Source organism: Camelus bactrianus, chromosome 6, assembly GCF_048773025.1.
Source record: "Camelus bactrianus isolate YW-2024 breed Bactrian camel chromosome 6, ASM4877302v1, whole genome shotgun sequence".
NCBI lineage: Eukaryota > Metazoa > Chordata > Mammalia > Artiodactyla > Camelidae > Camelus > Camelus bactrianus.
In genome coordinates this window covers 5,336,377-5,362,351 of record NC_133544.1, presented here as the reverse complement: position 1 = coordinate 5,362,351, position 25,975 = coordinate 5,336,377, and the positions used below count along the sequence as shown (strand labels likewise).

The window sequence follows — 25,975 nt, the reverse complement described above, 5'->3', positions numbered from 1 at the left end:
ACACCCTGGGTATGAGACCGTCAGCAAAGCAGGACGCAGCGTCTCTCCGGCCAGGCTGGGGTACAGCTCCTCCGAGCTGACTGTTACCTGGATGCTCTGGAGCCCAGGAGCAGGTGCTGAGAGTGGACAATGCAGAGGACAGGGGTCTGCTATAAATGGCAAAAACAGCCATCTCCCCAACACAGACACGAGACAACAGAGTTTAGATTTAGTCTCCAGACACCCAAGCTGGGGAAGGCGGTGCAAAGAGAACCTCTTTCTAAACACTTAATGAATCTGCTTCAAAAGGAAAAAAACCTGTTTTCCCATCTGTACTTCCAGACACATATAATAAAGTGACATTTTCCAACATAGGTTTTTCTAGATCATTAGCTCTGTCAAGTAAGACTCCAGGCTCAGCATAATGACCACTGTTCTTTCTAGTCGTCCTCCAATTTCTAAAAAGAAACTGTAAAATCTGGAAGTAAGCTTATCTATCCCTGAAAAAACTTGATGTGGAGAACAGTTTGCCCAATTTTCACAACTAATATTGGATAGGACTTTCCAGGCTGGAACGATTTACCCTCCCTCCCAGGGATTCACTCAGCCAGCCCTAAATGGTTTAAGATCCCTCTTCCTTCAAACCTCCATATGACCTCCAGTGACCTCCGAATTTCAGGAGTCTGTAAAATACCACCAGCACTTGATTTTACACCATATTAAATTGCTCCTGAGTTGCTCTGTGGCATTCATTCATTCATTCATTCATTCATTCATTCACTCACTCCTTCATTCAACTAATATTTAGGGAGTGCCCACTCTTGAGTGGGACGCTGAGCCAGGGAGTAGAAAACCAGTGAGCAAGGTGGCTCGGGCCCCTGCCCTCCTGGAGCCTCCTGTCTGTGGGCAGCGGGCACTGGTCACAGTCCCAGCCGGGACGAGAGCAGTTAGGGGAACAGTGCAGAGCAGCAGTAGGGGCCTGGTCCTGCGAGGGTCAGGTGGCCAGGGGTCCGGGGAGGGAGGAGGGCCAGGCAGAGGGAGTCCCGGGCTCGCCTGCTGAACGTGTCACACACAAGGAGCTGACAGACACTGACTCCAGGTCACTGTTTCTGCTTCCTGCTGTCACAGTAAGTCACAAACTTAGTTTGGAGGAAAGAAAGAGACTGCCCATCCCGTAGCGATCACTGACCAATAGGCAGATTTCTTTTCAAATCAGCCTTAAAAAAAAAAAAAAGGAAAGGAAAGAAGGGGCATCTCCAAGGTGGAAGCACATCTCGGCTCCAAGGCCAAGACCAGGAAGGCAGCTCCCAGCTGCGGGCTTGGGCTCAGGGTCAGTCCAGCTTCCTGGTGGCCACTCACAGCCCTGCTGCTCAGGGTGGGCAGAGGCTGTACTTTTACGTGTTCCCCCCTCACACACAAAGCTGCCGCATTCACATATGCCAGTGCAGAAGGTGGGACCCTCGGCCAGAAGTAGGTGGTGACGGACTGGTTCTGACTTGGCAGAGGGGCCATGGCCAGACAATCTGGGGCGGGTGGGAGCCTGGTGGGCGGACAGCAGTGTCCTTGGCACTTTCCCAGTTTCATTCCTACTCTTATGCTAACTGCTCCAAGTTTGGTCATTTTACAAATTAATCTTTTATTTTGAAAAATAAGACTAAGTACTTCAAATGACTCATAGTAACTTAATGGGCACAGGATGCTGGCACAGAAAATATGTCTTTGGACAGACAGACAGACAGAAATTAGGTTAGAAAATGCCCACTGACTTTTAGTGGAATCAGAATTATGAGGATCACAAGGATGACTGAAATAATCACATCTCTTAGTCTCCTAAACTATGCTTAAATACGTGTCCGTAGAAAAGGGCCATAAGGCAGTAAGTGTTACATTTGCTGTGATACTCTGTGAACTACAAAATGAAACACGCCTGTAAGAAAAGTAAGAACAGCAGACGTTAAGAAACATTAAAAAAAAGTTTTGATGCATCTCAGAAAAGGTATCAAGTGGCAATTACTTCACAGAAAATAACAGAGGAGTAAAGGAGTGAGGGCATAAAAACGGTACAATTACATCAGGACGTGCTAAAGCCTATTTCTGCATCCTCAGTGCCATCTTCATCCCCTGATGCACCAGCACGACTGAGCGCTGCTGTGGCTGAGGCCCTGCAGGAGAACAGTGAGATGGGTCCCCTACTCACAAGAAGTAATGACGTTGGCGCAGGGAGTCCAGGTGGACAAAACAGGATGTGCCACACCAGGACACACGATGTGTGCTGGAATCGCGAAGGGGTTACAGACCTTGCTGGGAACAGAGAGACCTGGCCATGACTCACGGAGGAGGGGCCGTGTGAGGAAGGGCCTGAGGCAGAGAGCCCCGAAGGCAGTGCAGGAGGAGGAGGCGCTGAGGTCTGCCGATGGAAAGGCACGTGTGGGGAACAGTGGGAGAAAGGCTGGGGGGCTACTGGCCCTAGACGGCCCTGCAGGGGGGGGTGTGGTGCACAGGGCCGGGGCTCTGGAATGGCCCCTACCCAGTGGTCAGCTGCCTCTCGTGTAAAACGAAGACGGTGCCCACCCCCTAGGTTTGCTGGCATATGAGAAGCACCTGTAAGTTAGTAACCTTCCAGGGTAAGGGACTTAGACTTGGCAGATGTTGGTAAATTAATGGAAATGTTGGAGAAGGTCTTCTTCAGGGAAAATAATCTACCAAAGGCTGAATCAAACCAAAAAGCAGAGGAAGTGGAGAGTGTGGGGAAGGAGGTGACAAAGTTTAAGAATCTGATAAAAACTATGAGTCTGAGATGGCAAGGCCTCCACCAACCACCAGTATGGACCAAGGCCCTGCCACCAGTCACGAGGGGGAGCGCAGACGCGGCCACTGCCCCAGTCGCACCCTCAGATGAGAGCGCATGCTGGCTGAGGCCTGAGAGACACCCTGGAACAGAGGGCCCAGCAGGCCACGCCTGGATTCCTGGATTCCCATACCAGCTGTGAGAGAGTAAATGTGTGTTGTTTTAAGCCTCTAAAAATACAAAAAACTATAGGCCTGGAAGTAGAAAGTTCACACGAGCACGTTCACACACTATCACTCAGGATAGACGAGGATCTGCTGTAGTAACAAGTGTCTTCAGTAAATGTTAGTGCCTTTCTGCCTTTTAGGAAAGAGGAAATGAACGTATTTACTGGAAAAAAAGGAAGAGGATGCACAAGATGGGGAGTAAGTGATGGAACCAGGACACGTGGGGCATTGTGTCACCAAGAGCACAGGCAAAAGGGTGGGTCTGGACAAGGAGAGGAGAGTGAAGACAAAGAGGATGGGGAAGGTAAGGGGAAGTTTTGAGAAGGGTGGAGAGAAGTCAGACACTAAAGGCAGACAAAACACCTGTCTTCAAATTGGAGGCAGGAGACCTTGCTTAGGATGCGGGGCATTTGGTCTGCTTCACGATCATTGTCAGTGTGGTGACACGACTCCTCGTCCCTTTTACCCCACTTGTGCTCGGCATTCCCTCAGCCACCTGAAAACTAACACTCCATTTCAGTCCTAAATCCACAGCTTCTGGACATACCAGAGTTCTCTGAAACATGGGCTGCACACTCTGAACAAAGACACTGCTTAGTTAAGACGTGATGAACAGTTGCCTCTACACTGGCAGTCTCAAACTGAACCAAATCCAATATAGAAACCCATCTGAGTCTCTCTAATTTCCAAAGTTACTTGTGAAAACCAGGCAATCTGAAGGCCTCCATAAGGCCCACCTTAAATGCTTATGGATTTATTTTGGTCTCTTCAATTCCATACACCTGTTTTTGTTCTGTAAAACAGATGAAAACTGTGAAGCATAAAGGAAATTGTGAGGTATCCCGGGGAGGCTCCAACAGCAAGCTCTCTGCTGTCCCGGGATGCTGCTCTCTCTGGACGCCCTGCAGGCCAGACCTACCGACCCCGGGAGTGGAGCTCAGGAAGTGCCATTTTCAACAAGTTTCCAGGTGACTTATGCTCATTTGAGTTGAATCCAGGAACTAGCTGCACTGCTAGCTGCCACCAAGGAGGAGACAGTGAAGACTAACCCCCCCAGCCCCCGCATGTACATACGCACACACAGGCGCGTGGTGGGAAAGTGCAGTCTGGGAGAAGCTACATTTCACACGAGCGTGTCTGGCCCCGTCCTGGTCCAGACCTGCCCACTTGACGTTCTGGGTCATTGAAACTTGACCAAATAGAATACATAAAACTTTAATTTTCCTCCTTAAGCTACTGTGTATTTTCTGATATTTTCTATTATATCTATGTATGGTTTCTATTTTTAAAATCATTTCACTTAAAAGAAAAGAAAAAAGTCAAAAAGGCGTCTGATACCAGGGTCAAAGTACTCAGCCACGTCGCTTTTTGCTCTAAAGTGATCCAAAGATCTCTAACTCCAGCTATACACTTTTTCTCAGTAGTTTTGGACCTGATCTGCAAATAACCGACAGTTAAAGTTTATTCAACAGTCATTTATCGCATGCCAAACATCAGGCTGGAAGCCACGGGAACAAAACCGAAGACAAATTTGTTCTCAGCCCTTCAGGCACTTGAAATGGCCCCATAAAAGAAATGAGTGACATTAAGCAGGTGACTCCTTAACGACCAATTAAACTTCAGAATCTGCTGCGCAGTGAAGAGGCAGGTAAGTGCGGTGCCTCTGGCTCTTGGATCACCGTCTTTCCCCACAGCAGGTCCTCTGCACCCACCACCCCTGCCTAACTTCACGGTGCCGACGGCCAAGACCTTTGTGTCAAGAACTCATCACACATGTTTTCAGGGGGCGGGTCACTATGTGCAGAAAAAGGTCTGACTGAGGCAGGTCCTGAATTTCATTATTAGCAAATCAACTCTGCAGTAACAATAAAATAATAATCAGCATTTAGTGAGCACCCAGCACATAACAAATGTAAACCTCACAAGAACCCTGTAAGAGCGATACCACCATCATCCCCATTTCACAGATGAAGAATCTACACCCCAGAAGAAACATGCCCAGGTCACCCAAATCCACTCGCCCAACTTCAAGTACTATCTCCAATAAATGTAACACATTTCATAGTAAGAAATGGAAAAAAAAAAAGGAAAAAGAAGAAAAACACTGAGCAGACCATACAGTGGGTACGTCACATGGATGTGAGGACCTGACTTCACAAAGTGCTCTTCCATTTCTCAGTTAACCCTCCCAGGACCAGCATAAGGCAGTGACTGGCGCCCCCATTACCGGGGTGGGGGTGGGGGGACCTAGGCTAAGTGACCCGCCATCCCTAGGTTATTAGAGGCAGAGCTGTGAATCAAAGCCGGGTGTAGATTCCAAATTCGCACCTTTCTAGTTCACGCCATTCACACAAATGTAGAAAAAGGGGAACAAGTGTTGCCCTAAAATAGCAACATGTGTTTTTAAGGATTTTAAAGCAAGATCTAAGCATCTGACCCTAGACCGCTCGATCCCCTTGCCAGGGGCAGTTTCAACAGCAGAGCAATTACCATCCCCCAGTGTATGGTGGACAAGGTGACCTTTTCCCCAATCTGACCACTCAACAGCCATAAATTCTTTATATAAAACTAGATTTTGACATAAGAATACCATGAATGTACTCAACACAACCAGTAAACACAGGCAAAAGTTCTCACAACACACTTGTCCTTGCCGTCCTCTCAAAGAACAGCTGCCTATGTGGTTCAAAAACACCACTTCTGAAAGCATTTTCTCCTTCTCCTAACGACCTTGAAACATCACAACCTGTTTTATTAGGGCTTGCGTGTTTAAGTGGCCAGCTTTACAGAAGACCTGACAAGCGGAAATACAGCTGAGCTGCAACGGAGAAACGAGTAAATCCCCTTCCATCTGCCAAGCGTCTAGCCGGTCACGATGCTTACACGCAGAGAACCAGCTAACAGTCTAATAAAAGGCACACTGCAGAGTCGACTTATTGTATGAATTGCATCTTTGCGGGGGGGTAGTTTTCACTGTGGCTGTAACCTGAAGTTAAAAAGCAACAACAAAAACTCTAAATCAAGTCCTTATTAACTGAACTGGAAGGGGGAAAAATCTTCAGTTTCTGCAAATGCCAGGCCGTTTACTTCGTGCTTCAAATATTGCCTGTAGATCACCAAATACCAAAACTTCACTTCTGTATGTTAATATGTTCCTTACAAAGCCCCTGATAATTAATGTACTGAGTTTTGTTTTAAATAAAAGGCTGGGGGGGGGGGCACAGATGTGGAAGATCAAGATTTCTCTTAAATTCTTCTCATCACACAAACATGGGCTCAAGAGAGATGCATCACAGACTTACACGTGAAAGGTGAAGCGGTGAAACTTCCAGAAACAAACCTACGAGCACATGGTCATGATCCTGCACCGAGGTGCTCCCCCCGCAGCACTCCAACGTCTGGGGCTGGAAAACCCGCTGTTGTGGGGAGCGCCCTGTGCACTGCAGGCCTGGCAGCATCCCTGGCCCGACTGTGAGAGCCAAAACCGTCTCCTCCCTCCAGGGGCAGACGGCTCTCGGCTGAGAGCCACTGTGCTAGGCAGAGTTCTTTAAAAGTGCGCGCGCGTGCACACACACACACACAAAACCATCTATAAAAAAAAAACTGGTAAATAAGACTTCATTAAAATTAAGAACTTCTATTCATCAAATGATACCATTAAGAAAGTGACTAGGCAAGCACGGGCTGGGAGGAGCTAGTCCAAACATGTGTCTTACAAAGGGCACACATCCAGAAGAAAACACCAAATTATAAATTGGCAGTGGAAGGGGCTGGGGGGATGGGGAGTCACCACTTAACAGTTACAGAGTTTCTGTTTAAGGTGGTAAAGGAGTCTTAGAAATAGATAGTGGTGATGGCCGCATAACATTATGAATGTAATTACTGCCACTAAACTGGATGCTTCAAACTGGTCAAAATGGGAAATTTTATGTTACCTATATTTTGCCACAATTGAAACACTACACAACATTGTATCCCCCCCAATACACAATGGATTTTGAAGATTATAAAAAATGCAAAATACATCATAAATCATCTGATAGTGATTATATTTTTAAAGGCTAACCTTTCAGCTATAGTGGGTTAAATAAAATATATTATTAGAGTTTTGTTTTAAATGAGTAAAAGATTTGAATGGGCACTTCCCTAAAGAGGGCATCCAAGTCACTACAAAGCAGGTGGAAGCACACTCAGCAGCACCCATCACCGGGGAGGGGAAGTCAGGACCACAGCGAGACACACGCGCACCGGCAGGACGGCCCGGCGCTAGTGAGGGGGCAACCAGAACGTTCGTGCACTGCTTCAGCCACTAAATGGGTTCAGCCACTTTGGAAAACAGTTCATCAGTGTCTACTGAGGCTACTTGTATGTCTGTCCAATACCCCAGTAATTCTTTTTCTTCCAAAAAAACACCCAGAAGAAGGATGCATATGTTCATAAGAAGACATGTACAGGATTCCTTGTTGCAGCTTTGTTTGCAATAGCCAAAAACTGGAAACCACCAAAAAGCCAACCCATAAGAGAAAGGATAAACTGCGCTATAGTTGTACACTGGAAAACTATGCCGCAACAAGAAGAGAAGAAACTACTGCTACACCCAGCGACGTGGCTGCACCCCAAGCATTACACTGAGCAAAAGGTAGGTGCGAACCAGCCCAAGCTGCACAGCTCTATTCCGGAAGCTCGCGAGCAAGCAGAGCTCACCTCTGGGGACCGAATCCGAACAGTGGGCCCCCCTGGAGAAGAGCGGAGGATGCAGACCGGGAAGGAGACTAGGGGCTTCCTGGGATGCTAGACACGTTCTGTATCTTGGTCTCGGTTGCAGTTACTCAGCATGAAAACTATCTATACTTAATATGTGTGTGCTTTATGTGGGTAAATTAAATCTCAATTTTAAAAAGTCAACAGAACATTTCCCAAACTATTCACCTTTGCCACCGAAGGCTACTCCTACAGAGAGCTACTAGATGGCCTGACCATTCTTTTTCTATTATGTATTTATTCTATTAACACTGACCATTTTAAACGACCAACGTAGTCAAAAGCCTATTCATTAAACATGATATAATCCATCAATAGAAACATACTATTTTTACCTCTTTCTACTACTTGCCATGTATAATGTTTGGAGAGACTGAACATAAATCTTACTAAAAAAGCAGTTTATAATGTTTAATGTTTGGAAGCTCTATTGATCTTTGCCGCCTGTAGAGTGCAGGCATGCTTCTTCTGTGGTAAACTCTTAGTCACCTGAATCTCTCCTGCCTCTGAAGCTCTCTTAGTTTTTGCCTAGAATTGTGGTAACTGATCCTCCACCAACTGGCCAAGTCCTTCTATTGCTATAAACTGCTATTGGAGTGTTTTCTCGCCATTTAGTTTTTCCCCGTTGGTCTCATCCCCTCCCAGACTGAGGGGAGGATGGGCTGAGCCGGCGCCCTCTGCACCCACAGGGCCTTGACTGTAAAAGCCACGCCGTGGTTCTCTGACCCGCAGCACCCATCCCAGCCACCCAGCTCACTCCACACCCACCCAAGACTCGCCTCTGCAGGACCCCAAGGGGAAGTGGCAGGTAGCTTCTTTTTAAAAAAACACGCATTCCTGTAAAGGGCTTTCCTTCTTTCTCACCTGCCCTCACACTCCTGCAGGGGAGACAGGGCAGTTGCCCTTTTATAATAAGCGTGGAAACTGAGGCCACAAGAGTATGAGTGGCTGGTCCAGGGTCCCAGAACGAGCTGCTGTCGGAGAACAGGACCCAGGGTTCTGAGGCCCAGTCGTCAGTCCTCCAGTGTGGCACAGGGCTCTGTGACTCAAGACAGGTCTAGTCTAGAGAGCGGTGTCCTCGGTGTCTCACTGCCCAGAAGGCTGACCGGCAGGCCTCCGAGGCCTTCATTGCTATACTGACAAAGGTGTCCGCTGGGACAGGCCCAGTAAGACAGCCTGACGCCTGATGCCACCTGCCGCCTCTCTGACCACATTCACAGTCACTCTCCTACTCTCACGGCACCAGGATGAGTGTCTTGCTGAGATTAAGCACCCCTTTTAAGTTAAAAAGAAAATCAGTCAGTGGGGTGGCTTAGAACGACTTTTTCTTAATGCCAGTTTGATCTGGTCCACAGTTATGTCCTGTGGCATTTTTCACTCCTAAAGCAGCCTCTCCAGGAAGGTAGCGCTACCCACACCCTCAAAAGGAAATCCAGGATTGTGTGCAAAGTGTCAACACTGCAAACTCAGTCACTACCTACTCTTGGCCCCAGACAGGAGTTGTATTTCTCGTCAAGTAGCTGCTTACTGAGCTCTTGCCACGCGCCTGCACTCACAGGTCTTGGTGCCTGAACAACACGGGCCAACCCTGCCTCTGTGGGGCTTCCATCTGAGTGGGACTCTGAAGTACAAAACCTGCTCTTTCCAACACTCTAACTGCTTATGACGACACACAAATCAGATGACCAAGCAGTGGGCACTCAGTAAGCGTTCATGAAAGGAGGGAGGAACCAGCCCCCGCGGTTATCAGATGAAGTCAGGGTGACACCATAGGCAGGGAAGATCCTTCAGACTCAGTATGACTCTAAGTCCTGCTGTACCAATGATCAGGTATGAGTTTAAGTCCTGGAACAGACAGATCAGCAGACGGGCCTCAATTTCTTCACTGTGAAATGGGAATGACAACCCCCGGACCTGGCAGGGCTGAACAAAGGCCCCGGCACTATCCTGTTCCCTCCTTTCCAGCCTCTGCCTCTCACCACCCTCCCTGCCACCGCTCCTACGCACACCATGTTCGAACTGCACTGAGCGGCCAGGCTGCGCCCTTTGCCCCGATCCCCCAAACTCCGGACCTGCTCCAGGGTCAGTTACCACGCTCACCTCTGGGAAGCTCCTCCTGACACCCCACTCTTTCTGCCGCTTCCCTCACCTCTGGGCTAGCTCCTCTCGCTTGCTCTTCCAACCTTGGGCTGGATTTGGGTTTCCGCTGGACTGAGAGCTCCTGGAAACCAGGAGCCACGGCGTCACCTAACAAGGCTCCTTGGGTATCTCTGGCGCTGGATGAACGGGGTGACTGCTGGAGAGAGAAGGCCTGGGCGCAGAGACTTCTCTGTGATTGTGAGGGGTGTGCGCGCTTACGTGTGTGCGTACGTGTGTGTGAGACAGAGACACAGACTGACCCTTTCCAGAGGACCTTTCTCAGTTTGGGAATAATACTCCTAAGACCGCCACACACCCTGGTAAAGACGTCACCAGCTCCCGGCAGCCCTGTTTCACAGCTCCGTTAGCGCTAACTGAAACGACGCCCTTGCCCCCACGTCGCCCGCCTCCCGGAGAAGGAGTGCCGTCGTTCAGACACAGCAGCTGCGCCCAGGCAGCGCCCCCGGTAAGTACAGCGGCCCGTTAGTTGGAAGCCGCTGCCCTTCTGGTTCCAGAAACCACAGCCAGTAATGCGCACTGGACCAGTGAGAAGACCACGCAAGAGCAAGGCCTTCCAAGCCGATGGGAGCACTTCTCACGTAAACGCTGTCAAATAAAAACGGGCTTATTAATTTTAAATGACTTCACAGCATTTAAGGAAAAAACATGAGACTAACACAAAGATTTTAAAATTCATTAGAGACCGTCTTGAAATCACTGATATTTAAATTGAAAGCTGCTCGTCTGAAGAGCTATTGTGCGTGTCACTACGGTGAGGCTCGGGTGAGCACTTCCATTAAAACCTTCACTTTCACAAGCTTATAATTTCACAATAAAATTTTGCTCCAGGCTTGGCTTTTGCATTCAGGAGATTTCTGTTTGAAATATATATTCCAAAGTACAAAATAAACCTGTCTGGACTAGAAACTCAGATACAAGACTGCTTTTGGTGTCTTGGATTTAAGCAAGTTCGAATAAGCTTGAAATTTAGGATCAAAAGTTTCCTTTCTACACCATAAAGGTGAGGGAGAGAAAGGCTGGAAAGTCAGTTTATGAACAAGGAGAGGAAAGTCAACTTAAAACCATTTTATTCCAGGAACCTCAAGATCACCCTTAACTAACTCTCCCCCAGACTCTTCTGCTCCAGTCAGTCACCAGATACTGTCAATTCCCCCTTTAAACACTTCTCAGATTCCTCAGGCTGACTGGTCCTTTGGCCTCCTTTAGGCAAGTAAACAAACCCAGGCTAATGTGATCACTCTGCCCCTGGGCACCCTCTCACACGCTGGACAGAAATCCTAAGGCCTGCCGAAGGACCTCATGCCCGGCTCCTGCCTCATTTTTGGCCTCATCCCCTCTCTCCCTCCCTCCTTCCCGCACCCTCCATCCCAGCTCCCATGAAAAGGCCTTTCTGTTTCATCCTCTTGCCTTTTACACACAGTACAGGAACTTTCCTTTCCCACATCTCTGCAGGGTGCTCAAAGCCAGCTTCTGGGCAATTACATTAATAGAATGTTCTACGTTTTAAGAGCACATTTTACCCCCCAATATCTTAGCTGTGAGAGAGGACAGGATGTAACTGGGGAAACTGAGGCTCGCTCAGGGAGTTTGAGTCACTTGGGCAGGTGTCATGAAATACGACTACTGAGGCTGCAGCCATTTCACCTCACACTGGCCTGGGCCGCAGAAGCGCAGGCCTCCCAGGGAGATGGCCATGCCTGACTTGCGGGAGCGGGTCCCGCTGAAATCTGTGAACAGCTTCCCTCAAGTCCAGCGGCTGTGGTCTCTGCCGGGCTTAGGCTGTCTTCCCCCTCGGTATAACCTTGCCGCCCCCAACTCCATACCTCTGCTGGTGGTATTTCCCTCCCCAACCAGATGATCTGGCTTTCAGGCCCCAACCTAGGTACCGCCTGGCACCCCAGGCATCACGGAGCTCAGGGAGTGGTCACCGCTTCAGTCCATCACTTCTGTTCTTCATCATTTCCTGCCAGCTGTCTTCCTCCTGCCTCTACTGTAACCTCCTAGAAGGCAAGGCCCTCGTGTTACTTTTCTATCTTCTTACAGCATCTACCACCAAACTGGGGCAGAAGCAAGCATTCAGAGATATTTTAAATAGGTAGTTATTTGACTTTTTAAAAAATGTAAATGAATACTACTATAATTTTTTCCCTGATGAGGCTGAATGTGAATAAAAAGAAACATGATACCCATGCTATGTTTTCAATTACTAATATTTAGAACTCACTTTTTCTTTTAAGCTGAAAGAATAAAATCAATCTGTGAAAGGACGAAAGTACCCAAACTGTACCCCGTGACAAAGCTGGAGGTGGACTAAAGAACACGGTGGGCCTGAAAGTAACAGCCTCCAAAACTGTAACTCGGGCTTAAACTGTCAGTAATTGTAGGGCATTCTGCTACAGTCATATGTGAGGTGAAGATGGCCAGTCACTTCCAGTAGGAAACAGTCAGGGAGAGGGTCAGGAGGAATAGATATGGCCTCAGATGGCCACACACCAACATGCAGAGGAGAGTGGGTCACTGGAGCAGACACAAGTCCCAGGGCCATCAGGAAGCCCTGGCGGAATGGACTCACAGCGGACGGAACACAGCAGCAGGAGGAGATCCAGTGGGAAGGTGATGGAAACCGGCCCAGAGTACACCTGCAGAGAACTCGGGATCTGAGCCCTCTAAAAGCCTGGCCGCAAACACCGGGTGAGAATGAAATAAAACCAGAAGCGGACAGTGCTGCTCAGTACATTTCACGTGACCTCATCTTTCGGAAAATATCTTTTTTTTAAACAGAGAAAAGAACAGTAGCCCTAGAGAATATAAACCAGTCACGTGTACAGCTGCTTGATTAAGTCTGCTAAAAGCAGAGGATCTGAAACTCCTTCCCTCACTGCAAGTTTCACATCTTAGAAGACAGAGGAAGAAAGGCCAGCACATGGCGTCCAGGGCCACGGAGTCTTAGGCAGAGCGACGGCATGTTCTGTAGGACTTGGGACAGTCCTCATTCACATGGCTCCCATCAAGGTCAGTGTCTTGACAAGGACCTTTGTGAAAACTAGACAAAGCTGCCAGTCTGTGAATGCAGCTCGGCAGGGACTTGGCATGCGGAGTGGAGGACGGGTGGGACTTCGGTCACTCACCTTGCACCAGGGCCCAGCCACATGAGACTCACACGTGGGGAGCTGGAGGGCAATCGGCTCCCACTGAACAAGCTCTGCCCGAGTCACCTGTGTGCTGGGCACTGTGCCGGCAGCAGGGCCACACTGGGACCTGGAGAGCAAGGTCACTCCAGGGGAAGACACAGACAGTAAGTCAACACATCAATAAATCAAAAGCAATCACACTGGACACCAGAAATTAACACAACATTGTAAACTGACCGCACTTCAACAAAAATCTTTTAAAAAAGCAATTACAGAGAGTGACGAGTGCTATGAAATAAATCAACAGCATACTAACTGTGATGGCGAATTTTATACGTCAGCTTGGCCAGACCACATGCCCAAATAGTTGGTCAAACATTATTCCGGATGTTTCTGTGAGGGTGTTTATTGGAGGGGAGCATTTAAATTGGTGGACTTTGAGTAAAGTGGACTATCTTCCCTAAAGTGGGTGGGCCTCATCCAATCAATTGAAGGCCCAAAGAGAACAAAGATTGACCTCCCCCAAGCAGGAGGGAAGTCTGCAGCAGACAGCCTTCAGACGTGAACTGAAACGTCTGCTCTTTCCTGGGTCTCCAGCCCACTCTGTAAATTTTGAACTTGCCAGCCTCCAAATTGTGTGAGCCAATTCCTTAAAAGAAATCTCCTCTTAAATACATGCATACGTCCCATTGGTTCTGCTTCTCTGAAGAGTCCTGACTAACACACTGACTCGGAGGATAAGGAGATCTACTTTACGGTGAGGGAAAGCCTCACTGGGCCTTCAACATCTGAGCTGAAACCAACAGACTGAGGAGGAGGCAGCCACTCACAGAGCCAGGGGAAGTCCCTGCAGAAAGCGAGCAGACGGCAAAGCCCTGCGGCCGAGAGGCTGCATAAGACCGGGGAACTGACTGCAGCCAGGGGGGGTGGGCTGCAGGGATGCGGAGGAAGGGGTACCAGCGATGCACCTGAAGACGGGGAGGAGGGCCAACTCGGCAGCCCTGACCTTCTGAGTTTATCCCAAGTGTCATGGGACCCAGCGGTACAGTGCAGTTTATGTTAAAAAAGGATCTCTGTAGCTCCACACACAGAGCTGGACGGGAGGGGTCAAGAGGGGAGAGACCCTTTGGAAGGGAGGACAGTGGCATGGACTGGGTGTCGGTCATCACTGGAAGGAAGGTGAACTCTGAAGTGAGAGAAAGGACCCCCCCAGCCCCCAGCCACTTTAAACAAGTCCAAAATGCTCCAGATCAAAAATACAACAAAACAAAAAAACTGACTTGAATATTGAAAGATCTGGTACCTGTGACCACAGTCATTGCTGCTGGTCTCTGACAGACCACGGAAAAGCAGAGGGCGGCCTGGACACAGGGAGCAAACAACATGCCCACAAAGAGGGAGAATCAAGCCGAGGAACACAGTGGACATCCACTCCCAGCCCCTGCAGGGTCCAGAAGAGCCCTAAGCAGGTGAGTGAGTGACAGATGGGTGAGTTCTGGACCCTGAGTGGGCAGGGAGGACAGCACGGGCTCCGGGAACTGGTCCCAACCTGCGACCCAGCCCAGTACACCCACCCTGGGGCTCAGTGGGTCTCTCCTTCAGGGTAAAGAGGAATCACAGCTCTCACTCGCTGCTGACGGGAGGAAGCGAGCTGACGCCCTGTGTCTGACCAGCTGTCTTCAATGCTGTTTGCCGCTGTTTCAGCTGCTGGCTGGTGGCTTCATTCACTCAGCAAATCGTGCCTGGGCACCTGCTGCGCGCTGGGCACCTGCCCGCTGCAGATGAAATAAAGCCCCTCCACCCCGGTGCACTAACACCTGGTCAGGCAGGCAGGCAGACAGACACTGACGCGCTTCAGGAGAAGAGGGCACAGCGAGCTCGGGGGCAGCGAGGGCCGGGGCCTGTCCGAGGCGATCTCCAGTCACCACTGCTCCCGCTGAAAAATGACAGAAAACAAAAAGGGCCTCCTCCGCTTCTCAGCCAGAAAGGCTCTTCCTTCTCTGAACTTCCATGATTTTCTTTTTTTAAATCTGTGCCCTTAAATCTCACTTTTTACTGACTTAATTATACAGACCCCAGAATGCAAGCTTCTGATCAACCTTGTAAACCGCTGACTCCAAGCAGCTGCATCTCACGGAGAGGTGTTTGCGGAATGAAATGGGGAAGACAGAGAGGAGGACTCATGGCAGAAGACGAAACCTACTCTTTGGCTCTAAAAGTTGGGGGAAAAAACTATGAGATGAAGGTTCCCGAAAAGCATATTTTGCCTCCATATAAGGAATGGCTCTCTAAGCAGTCTGCTCACCTGGGAAGGAAGGGCTGCCTTGTAAACTCGGACCTTGGGCAGGGACCGTGCTCTAGCAGAGACCAGAGGACGGGCTAGGCAGACCCCGCAGAGGAGCGCAGGGCTGGAACCCGTCTGCTGGGCCGCGCTGAGGAGCCAGCTTCTTCGTCTCCACGCAGCCTGGCCGGCCAGCACCCATGTCTCATTCCTGCAGATAAGGGAACTCAGACGCCGACTTAGCCAGACCAGTTTACCCAGTGGGGATGAGCTCAGACACAGGAGGAGGCATTCCTTCTTCCCCAGGACACTGAATCCTACAAGGACAGCAGGGCAAGGCTACTTTAAAATGACTGCATCACATGGGCACTTTTTTGGATAATTGGCCCAGCAGAAATTTGCTCTAAAACTTCTATGACAGTAAAAGATGTGGTCCACTGGGTCTAACCCACCAGGGCGAGAATGAAGCACTAAATACTCAAATCAGCGAGTCGGCCAGCACCAGTTGTAGGGGTCAGTATGCGGTGCAAATGCAGAAGGCGAACATGTACGAGCACTGGCAGCGGAGCCCACCGCCCCTGGGCTCCCAAGTCCAGGGAAGTCAGAGGGCTGGGCCTGTGCTCACGTCTCATCGACGGCACCTCATAAAACAAGGGCAACAGAGCACCCAGGGCCGTCATCCCCAGTCTGAGAAGACTCACTCAACAACCCTTCCGTTCAAGCAACCATCCTCACCGTCTCCCTGATGTGGGTCTGTAACTCACTCACCGGAGGCCCAGCTCGATTCGCTCCTCCGCGTGCTTCTGAAACGTAGGGGCCGGCACGTCCCGGCCACGTGGCTGCGTTCAGCTGTGAGAGGCCCCGGCCTAGCGCGATAAAAATCCTACACTAATAATACGATCACTGATGCTGCCTGTGCTCTTTCCTCCACTGTCTCTACTCCTCCTCCTGCTTTCACGGCAACTGTTCTCCCCAAGGAAGATGAGGAGGATCCAGAGCGGCTGAGGGACAGCTGCAGCCTAAACCATAATTTCTTCAGTCATAAGAAAGTGCATGCGCAGCGCAGCTCTGAGGGAAGCCGCGGAACCTGGGCGTCAGCATCAACCAGCACGGGTGGTCACCGGCATGGCTACCCGCTCGGAGGAGGTTCCCCCAAGAGTGCTTGTCGGAGGCCTCAAAACACAGAAGCAGGGTCCTGCTTTATCACACACACTCAAAACAAAAAATAATACCCAAAAACCCCATCCCAGAGGACAGGGAATGTGACCACTGGATACAGACCTTCGGGACTAAAGAACAGCAGGTTTCAAGAAAGATTTAAGCTTCTTCTGTTTTTAAACTTGTATCTTCACAAAAAGTTCTATTGATCAGACTTGTGGGAAAGACCCAGGACTGGTAGGGCAGGGGGTGGGGTGGGGAGAAGGAACTGTAAAGAGGACGGTCTGTGGAGACAGACAAGGGAAGTGGGAAAAACATTCTCTAGGGTCGGGGCTCTGGGCCTCAACCCTGACTTGCTGCACAGCCTCACTCCTCACCCGCACAGCTGGGTGGTGCCGGCTCCGGGGGAACTAATCAAACCCCCAACAAGCTGGGCACGGGACGGGAAATTTCTCCTGAGTCTAACTTGGTTAACCTGCCTCAGATTCTTACGGGAAGGCAGTAGTTTCTGGAATAAAAGGCGAGAAAGCTCTCACAGTGCCAGACACACAGTCCGCGTAGCCATAAATGCTAATTTCCTTTCCTTCCCGAGTCCTACCACTAAGGACATGCAGGGAAGGTCCTGCACCTTGAGGTCTGTGGCCACACCCACACTGGTGCTTCCACCAACACACACACCTGGATGACGTGTGAAGCAAGAGATGGGGGCAATCTACATGCATCACTTTGTTGGACTTCCATTCCTAACCCTGATTACCAAAGTCAGTTGTTCTCAAGGGGCCCAGGACCTTGAGTCAGGTAACCCAATGAGCAAGGGGAAGAAGGCTGTGGTTCACAGGAAGGCTGCCAGAAAGCAGAGCCGGCGGGTCAGGTGAGGGCAGGAGACAGGAGCATCCCAGCAACACGGCGGCCCGGAGATCCCAGAATCTGTACCTGGAAAACTTCTACAAGAAGACACAGAGCGCGGGGCGGCCACGCCTCCCCCTGGTACAGACACACCACCAAATGTGACCTCCACTAATCGCCAAGGAGTGCATGTCACCAACAGGACACGAGGGACGGTTTTCCCCAGTTAGAACCAGGAATACAGAGGAACAGTGTTTCATTGCTTGAGTCGCTGAAAGGCTGCTGAAACAAAAACTGGAAAAAACAGAAGAAACAAAGAACACCAGATTCCCAAGGTGAAGTCTGTATCTATTTGAACTGCTGTAACATTTATACAAAACAAGCAAAAAGTTACAAACACAAATCAGATTTTTAAAATGATGTATCTGCAGCATTTATAAAAACGGTGAAAATTAAATGCATGTTTAGAATGAATAATTTACCAGACTAGAAGCCTTAAATAAGGACAATACTCACGTACATTTAACCCAAATTAATAATGCTCAAGGTCAGCTCTCAGGAATAAGCAAGGACATGGGTCAGTGTCTCAGCAAGACAGCCCGAGGCGCTAACAAAGATCACAGAGGCACTGGAAACGCTCCAGAGAATATGCAAGCCCAGAGTGATTTTCCTAAGTCCCAGTGTTTCCAATTTTTTATATGATTAAAAGTCGAATTGGTAAGGAATTTTAAAAAGACAGAGAGAGAAGACCACCAGCTTCATCATGGCGTCAGGGGAAGGCTAGCGGCCCATGGCTTCCTCTCCAGGACCCGCTCCCACCTCTGTACACAGTGAGACTGAGGCCGGACAGGCCCCTTCGGGAACTGGAAGAAACCTCAGCAGGTGCCCTGCGCAGGCCCAGGGGACGACCTCGCTGTCAGGAAGGCCATGCGCAGCTTTCCATGAAATAAGAGCCAAGAGAGATTTTAAATAAGACTGCTCTGCCCTTCAAAGTAGACAATTTCTTTGTCCCAAAAGTAAGACCAGAAAGAGCCGGAGAGACAGATTGCGTCCTGCCAGCCCCCGTTAGGGGGGGCTGGGGTCTGGCCGGCCTGCTCCGACCTGGCCTGGCCACCCCACATTCCCACTGCTCACTTGCGATGGGAAGGGTGGATGCCTGCCTCCCCCCCACAGGACGACTGTCAGGACTAGAACCCTGAGGAGGGAAAGTCACCCCGATGGGGTGGCTCTGTTCCCCCACAGCATCTTCTGTTAGTGACCACAGGTCCCTACGATGCGCTCAGGAGCCACTCCCCCCTCCCGGTAAGGCCTGTCCCCTGGGGCACCCAGCACAGACCACTGCTCACAGGACAGGGTAAGGCCCGGCCAACACGGCACAGCCTGAAGTCAATGGGCATCATTCTCTCCCCACCATGTCCCGCTCTCCACCAGCTCTGTCGCTGGAAGAGGTGATGTTCCCCAAATGCACGCACAGCCCTGCCCTGCCATGCCACTCAGGCACCGGCGCCCACCCGAGTCCATGCCAACATACATGGCCCTCGAGCCTCGGGCTGTCGGAGTCTTTAAAGCACGTTAATGCCCAGGGGGTTCGACTAGAATCTGATGCGCGTTCCCGAAGGCCTTGTGCATGATCAGATTTCTCTACACAAGTGTGAGCTTCAGGAAAACACAGGTACATCCGTCTCTGGCAGTCCACCTCTTCCTGGGTGGCTCTATCAGAGACCAGAACAGCGAGAAATGGGGCAGCAGCTGTCCGCCCAGCCACAACTACCACAGGATGCCAGCAGCTAAAGGTGGTATCTTCCTCTGCCTCGTGGCGGGCCCTGTTTGCAGCAAGTGCAGCCCTGGCCGGGTGGGAGAAGTTGCCTGCTCCAGGAGGATAGCCAACTTAACACCCCCTGCCTCCATCCTGCAGTGGGAGGCAGGAAAAGTGGAAGCCTGCTGCATGGACACCTGCCTTGAAACATAATTCACAGCACTTGACGCACAAATGAGCTTCTCCGTCAACAGCCCTTCCCCTGGACCTCTCCAATTTGATCAACACAAAAGAGGACACCCAAGTTAGGTAGAATAAATCACTTAAATTATAAGATCAAAGGAAAAATAGTAATTTTAGAGCTATGCCTCTATTCTGTCAAACCCCGTACACATGAATTTACTTACAAGAGCATCATATTCAGTCTCAGCAACACAGAAAAATGTTCGTGCCCCAGGACAGCTCTTAGCCTTGGGACGCGCGAGCACCCACATCGCCCGCCTGGCCCACTAGATGGGATTATCCACTAAACAAACCGCACATTCACAGGATCTATTAACTTCTTTATCACTGACATGGGTGTGAAATATTTGGGCTGTCACTCACCTACATTAAGTCAAGATATGATTTGTTTCCCTTTCATACAACCGCACTGCTTCAAAGTTGGGTTTAAGCCAAGTCCCACTCCCCCACCCTCCCAGCCCCACCTTCCCACGGATTCCTATCACAAAACGAGTCCCGCATGCAGAAGTCCCAACTTGGAGCCAAACTTCGGAACACCCTGGTCTGCTGGGTGTATTTTTATAGGTTGAAGCTCTGCAACTGTTTTCAAGGCCAAGTTCTGCCCCCACCATCAATCCTCTCCTCTCCCCGGGCCCCCAGGTCACAAACTGACAGAAATTCTACTGCCACTCAGGTTCTCAATCCACACAAGCCTTTTCCAGCATGTGGCTGAGCCACAATGTCTAAATTTAGCTTCCTGAGCTGGGGTGCTGACATTTCTCTACCATTAAGCTGCAGCGGAACGTTTCACCAGCAGGTGTTAGATCTCAGTGCAAGGTAGCGCGCAGCATTCCTGGAGTCTGAGGCTTCTGGTTACATTCTATCACCTGTTGAACGCCTAAAGGACACACTGTATTCTGCACAGCTCAAGGAGATTACAATGTAGATGTAATGTAAAAACCTTAAAGAATCATAAAGCCAGAGCCACACTGCACAGATGAGGACAAGCAGAGGCCTGGAAAAACTTCTAAAGCAACTCTGTGAAACACGGTAAAGACAAAGTAACCTGAACTAACAAGGCCACACACTAAAAAGCCGTTGCCCAAGAAGACACGCTGGGACGAGAGAGCACAGGAAATTCTTCTTCTAGTTTTTAGGCAACAACAACCAAAGAGAGGGAGAGAAAAAATAAAATAAATAGCACAATGCAGAGAAAGCCACCTGCAGGAACTTAGAACTACTAGGTTAGTACTGGCGCTACCGCTCCTCTAGAACAAACACCCTCAAGCCCGGAGCAGTGTGCAAGGCTGCACCGGCTGCCGCCGCTTCTGCGTCCCTCTCCCAGGGGCTGGGGACCGCCACCGGACACACGGACTCAGTCATGTTTGCTGTCACACTACTGGTGCATCAGGAGACAGTGGCTGGAGCTGTGGCTGGCAGCCCTTCAAATGAGCGGTCAGCTCACAAGAAAAAGAATGAGTTTCAGTTCAGATGCAGAGCTCGGTACAGGCCCTAGGAAAATGACTTTAAATTGGAAGTAATAATGAAAAATTGCAAATCAGGTTCTGGGATTTGGGTCCCAACATGGTATGCTAGGGTTTGTGATATAGCCCACAGGTACAGCTTTCTCTGGAAAGATGGTTCCTATGACCCTGAAAAAGGTTAAGAGATATGAAAAGGGAAAGGGAGGGGAGGGGACGGGAGGGAAGGTCAAACCAAGGGCAGGTCACCAAACTGAAAATGTTAAATATGAACTGCTGTAATCCTGCTCACTCCCCCGAGTGACAGTGCACTGATGATGTGATCCATGTAGTAAAAAGGAGCGAACGCCCAGGATCTGAGCCGGGACACACGTGAGGAAGATGCACGGTCTGGTACTGAGGTGAGAAAACAGGAGGCTTACAAAATAACAGCAGTGTAATGTTAACGTTCATGTTTACTCTGCACTGTTACTGAAGACTTCTATAAGCAAGGAGAACATTCTGGGACTAGAAACACAGCTAGATTCAGAATATGATATTTAAACAATAATTTTTGTTTAAATCTGTTTTTCTTTGTCATGAATCCTTATGCAAAAACTTTCTACTCCACAGCCTACACCCTCCTGGTTGTCACAGCAGCATGGCTCCTCCTGGGCTGCCTGGAGCTCCTGTTCCAACAGGCTCTCAAATCACTGATCAAGAAATTTTCTGCAAAAGCTCATTCTGATGTATTTTCAATTAGTAATCATCCCTTCTGCTGCCTATTTTCACTAATGTTAATTGACTGTCACATTTCCTTTTTCTGAAAAAGAACCGCCCCTAGATTGACCGCATCCTGGGGCTAATGGCATTGACTCTGCGGAAGCCGAGCTTCCCCCGCTGGAACTGGGTTCCCGGCGACACCCAGCGGCACATAGGGCCACGGGAGAAGCCAAGCTGCTTCCCTGCAATGCCAGCCTGACTTGATGGTGAGTCATTTCACACGATTTTCAAACTACAGCAAACGTTTACAACTGCATGAATTTTTTAATACTTAAAAACGCAAGACCAAAACCCGAAAGTAAGAAAAGCAAGAGATTTCAAAGCAATTTTGAGTTTGTGACGGGCCACTTGGCTCCAGTCCCTAGTCTTGCAGGAATACTCTTCGCCATCCTTGGCCGACAGAAGTCTTTGAGTAGGAAAGTTCTGATTCTGCACCTGTTTTTTTCTTTTTACCTTTTAACCCCCTTCACCCATTTTAAAAGTCATGACCATTATTTTCAAATACTCAAGATTGGCTTAATTATGCAAAAAGACAGCATCTGATTGGGAATTTTGCATGTGGCTATACCTTGTTTCACAGTTATTAATTAAATTTCTCAATAAAAAAGGAATAATAAATGAGTAAAAGGGAATAATGGATAGATCCATTAATGCTTTAAGACTGTGGTTTTTTTTTTTTTGAAGGATATTTGTATCCATTATAAGTTATGCAAATTGTTCTGGTTAGTCAAATGGCAATTGTATTATTCTTAGAAAAAGTTTATTTCTAGGAGGTTCCTTAGTTCCTGAGATGTTCACACTAATACTATTTGCTACCTAGACTGTGGTATAATTCAGCCACCTTAGCATCATCTAAAGGGGTTTATTTCAGGGGGTTATTAGGAGATCTGGCATAAGAATAACATAAAACGGTTCCATCTGAACAAAGAGAGTATTTCAGTGACTCACAGTCATTGACAATCTCACTGAACCTTGAAGCAAAACTGCAAAACTACTTCGTTAATACTGAAATAAACAGACCAGTGAGTGTATAAAAATCCAAAGATTGTTCACGCCAAGACAGCTGTCAGGAGACTCAGCACCAATCCAGAATCCTCGACCTGACCACAGAGACGATACTTCTCAGGACAGGCTGCTGGCAGCTGCCACCTAACAGCCCCGATTTGAGTAACACATTTGTGAAAAGAGCTGGTTTCCAATTTGTTGCCTAACAATGGAAATGACAAAGGCTTAGACCTGCTCAGGTCAGCTTCACTTTTAATCACTGAAGATACAGGATGAAGAATGAGGAATAAAGGCACAACCCTGTCAGGTCACGAAGAGCCACATTAGACTGCAGGATGGGAGGTGCAGACTAACTGAATAATCAAAGTTGTGGTTTGGCCCCATTAATATTTTTTTTAATCAAGCAAACTTGAAATAAATGCTATATACATACTGTATGATAATTCTTGAATTTCTGAAGTTTAATATTTAGGAAAACAGTGATTTCTACTTGAAGACAAGTGTCATATCTTTTTAAAATATATTTGAAGTATTTGATATAGGGAAGGATACAATTTTGGGTGTAATATTCTTGTGCACTAAACATGCTGTAAAGTTATATGACGGGCACACACACATACAAACCCATTATTTCCTGTAGCAATGAAATGAGATTACCATTTCTTGCCAATATGACACAGCAGAGACAGACCATCTGAGGAACAACCAAATCAAGCTCAATTCAGGTTGCCAAATTGCCCAAAGAAAAGGGAAAGGGAGCAGCTCATTTTCCCTCTCGCCACATCTCAGGCACAGCAGCCCAGGAGCTGATTCATGGGCAAATGAGAGAGTCAGGAGGCTGAGACACTCCCCGCTCTGCGCTGGAGGGACCCGTGACACTGGCCCTCGGCCATGTCAGTGCTGTTAACTGGGAAGGACAGAGAAGGCTGGCTGAACTGCCCACACACAGAAGGGAGTCATCAAGAGAAATTCAAACGTTCACAGCCTCGTAGAGCTTCCTATGGACACTTTCACTCAGAACTAATTAAAATTAATATAATACACAGCACATTTTGAAAACCACAAATTGTCAATTTTACTATATATTTGTAGTAAAACTGACATATATGTATAGTAATATATATATATGAAGAACCCACAAAAAGACTTTCATTTTCCTGGAAAATTTACACATGGAGTATCCTTTGTACTAGACGGTATAGCTTCCAAAATTCCACGGTAACCTTTTGTTCTCAGAAAAATGTAGTGACTTTCGTAACTTAGGAACCAGTGCTGCTTACACTACCACTGGACCCTGAGGAAGTCAGACAGACTCAAACCATATTTCAGTGGTGTGTCTGTTAAAACAGGCACAGCAGACTAGATGTCTTTTAACTTAAAAAGCAACGTGTTCAAGCGGCACATTTAGGCGACCAGCACCCCTTCCTCCCCACCCTGTCCCACATGCTGGCAGTCGTGCACAGCGGCTCACCTGGATGACCTTGTAGAAGTAGGCGTACTGCCGAGCTGTGTTCTTGTACTGGCTGAGCACGTCGTGGATGGCCTGCGTGGACTGAAGGCAGCGGACCTCGTCCTCCTCGAAGTAGAGCGGGGTGTCGTATTCGTTGGGGAGGGTCTGAATGTAGGGCTGCCAGAAGGAGTTAGGGTCGGCTCGCTCGCACAGCAGATGAAAGGCCAGTGTGATGTTGCCCATGGCTTGAAGAATCCGGTCTTGAGAATACAAGGGCCCTGAATTAACCCAGAAGTTAACGGCATGAGTTCCACAGACCACTCTACACAGTGTTCGTTCAAATTGTATATTAAAGTTACAGGAATACCTCAAAAGTCTTATAACATTTAAAGCCAGGTGTCCCTTTCTTTTGACATTCTACTATGTCAGATTACAAGCATGGAAAACACTTCATGGGAATATTTCACTAGTTGAGAAAACAACCAAATACAGCCCTTAGCGCCACAAAATGAAATTTTTAATATTTTATCATTTTTGCTTTGCTTTGAACAAACAGAAATTATTCTCACCCAACACTGAATTTTTAGCAGATTCAACAGTCATTAGTAATTTTCGTGGAACCCATAAAAATAATTCTTCTGCCTAGGAGAAAAAAAAATGAGAAAATAGGAGAATCTTCAAAACATGTTACAATTTTCAATCCAACTGTATGTTTGGTCAGAAACCTAATCACAATGAAATACAACTTAAGGCCTGCCTATTAGGACTTCATTTCTAACCATCAAATATATTTTCAATGTAAACATTTATGTTACAGTTAAATGAGCAGAGGCATGGTTTCAAATCCTGTTTCCAAAGAAAAACTATATATACCAAGAAGAAAATCCAAAAAGGGACTTTCCACTTAAATTTGGAGCAAATATAACAATTTGGGATAGAGTGCAAAGCTGTTTATTTATTCTTTGTTGTACTTTTATTAAGCCCTAAAAACAAAACACAACAAAATTCTACCTCCAACAAAACCCCTGGTCTGCCAGCGTGAACTGCTGTTGAGTGCTGGAAGCTAGAGGAACACTCCTTCCACTACCTGTTTGACCTCAAAGTGCGTGTTTACCAGCGAAAGCACATAAGCCCACAAGCCGTATTTTAATTACAAATTTTTCCCCAACGTATTAATCACATTATTTTGGCAACACAAGATGTTTCTTTTCAGGAATCCCTGTATGTGTATCTGTCTGCTTAAAGCACGCACTGAACAGCAGTACTTTGATTATGGTGATGGTATCATAGGCATCTGCACGTGTCCAAACTCATCAAAGTGTACACATTAATGTGTGCAGTTTTGTATCTCAATTATGCTTTAAAATTGAGCTTTAAAAACTTAAAACCACGCACAGAGTGAAGACAGTCCACAGCTGTGACAGTCCGGGTGGCGTCCGCACTGGCGATGCCTCTCGTCTGACACAAGAGAACAACGTGTGACATCTCGTTTACTCTTGCCTTCTACCAATGTCTACTATTTAAATTATTTTTACATGGGCCTTGTCTCTTACTATAGATTATAAGCATCATGAAGGAGGAGACTCTGGTTTGGGGGGAAGCCTGGTGTATAAGCCAGGTACTTGCTTTTAACAGCTATCTAATAAACCAGTGTATGGCTTATCAATGCGTCACTGAAAGGTAAACTACAACTTGACCAAAACTGTTGCTGGAGGTTTGAAGGGACCCAAATAAATAACATCCATTTCCTCCACCCCAACTAAACCAACTGAAGAGACACAAGAATACAACAGATGGTCACCCAAAATATCACCTCCCGAATCCCAGAATTAGACAGGCTCCCCCACCTAGTTACAGGCAGGACTGGAGCCCCACAGGCCTCCCCACGTGCGGCCTGCCCTGTAAAACTCTCAAGGTGGAGCGAGCACAGGGAATGAATGCATGTGGCAACCGGCACACACAGAGAAA

The 25,975-nt window shown here is 48.2% G+C and overlaps 1 protein-coding gene across 3 annotated transcripts in view; it reads right to left on the bottom strand.

The window, feature by feature from the left end:
• Positions 1–25,975, bottom strand: part of SETD3 (SET domain containing 3, actin N3(tau)-histidine methyltransferase) — a 68,325-nt gene that overhangs the window by 23,482 nt on the left and 18,868 nt on the right. For 2 of the 3 annotated variants that reach the window (XM_074365050.1, XM_074365052.1), the window contains exons 5-7: positions 25,403–25,465; positions 24,577–24,649; positions 24,029–24,285 (exon numbers count right to left, since the gene is read on the bottom strand). In XM_074365050.1, the coding sequence (XP_074221151.1) occupies positions 24,029–24,285; positions 24,577–24,649; positions 25,403–25,465 (393 nt within the window). The remainder of the gene's footprint in view (positions 1–24,028; positions 24,286–24,576; positions 24,650–25,402; positions 25,466–25,975) is intronic. The other variant, XM_074365051.1, reaches the window with a different exon arrangement.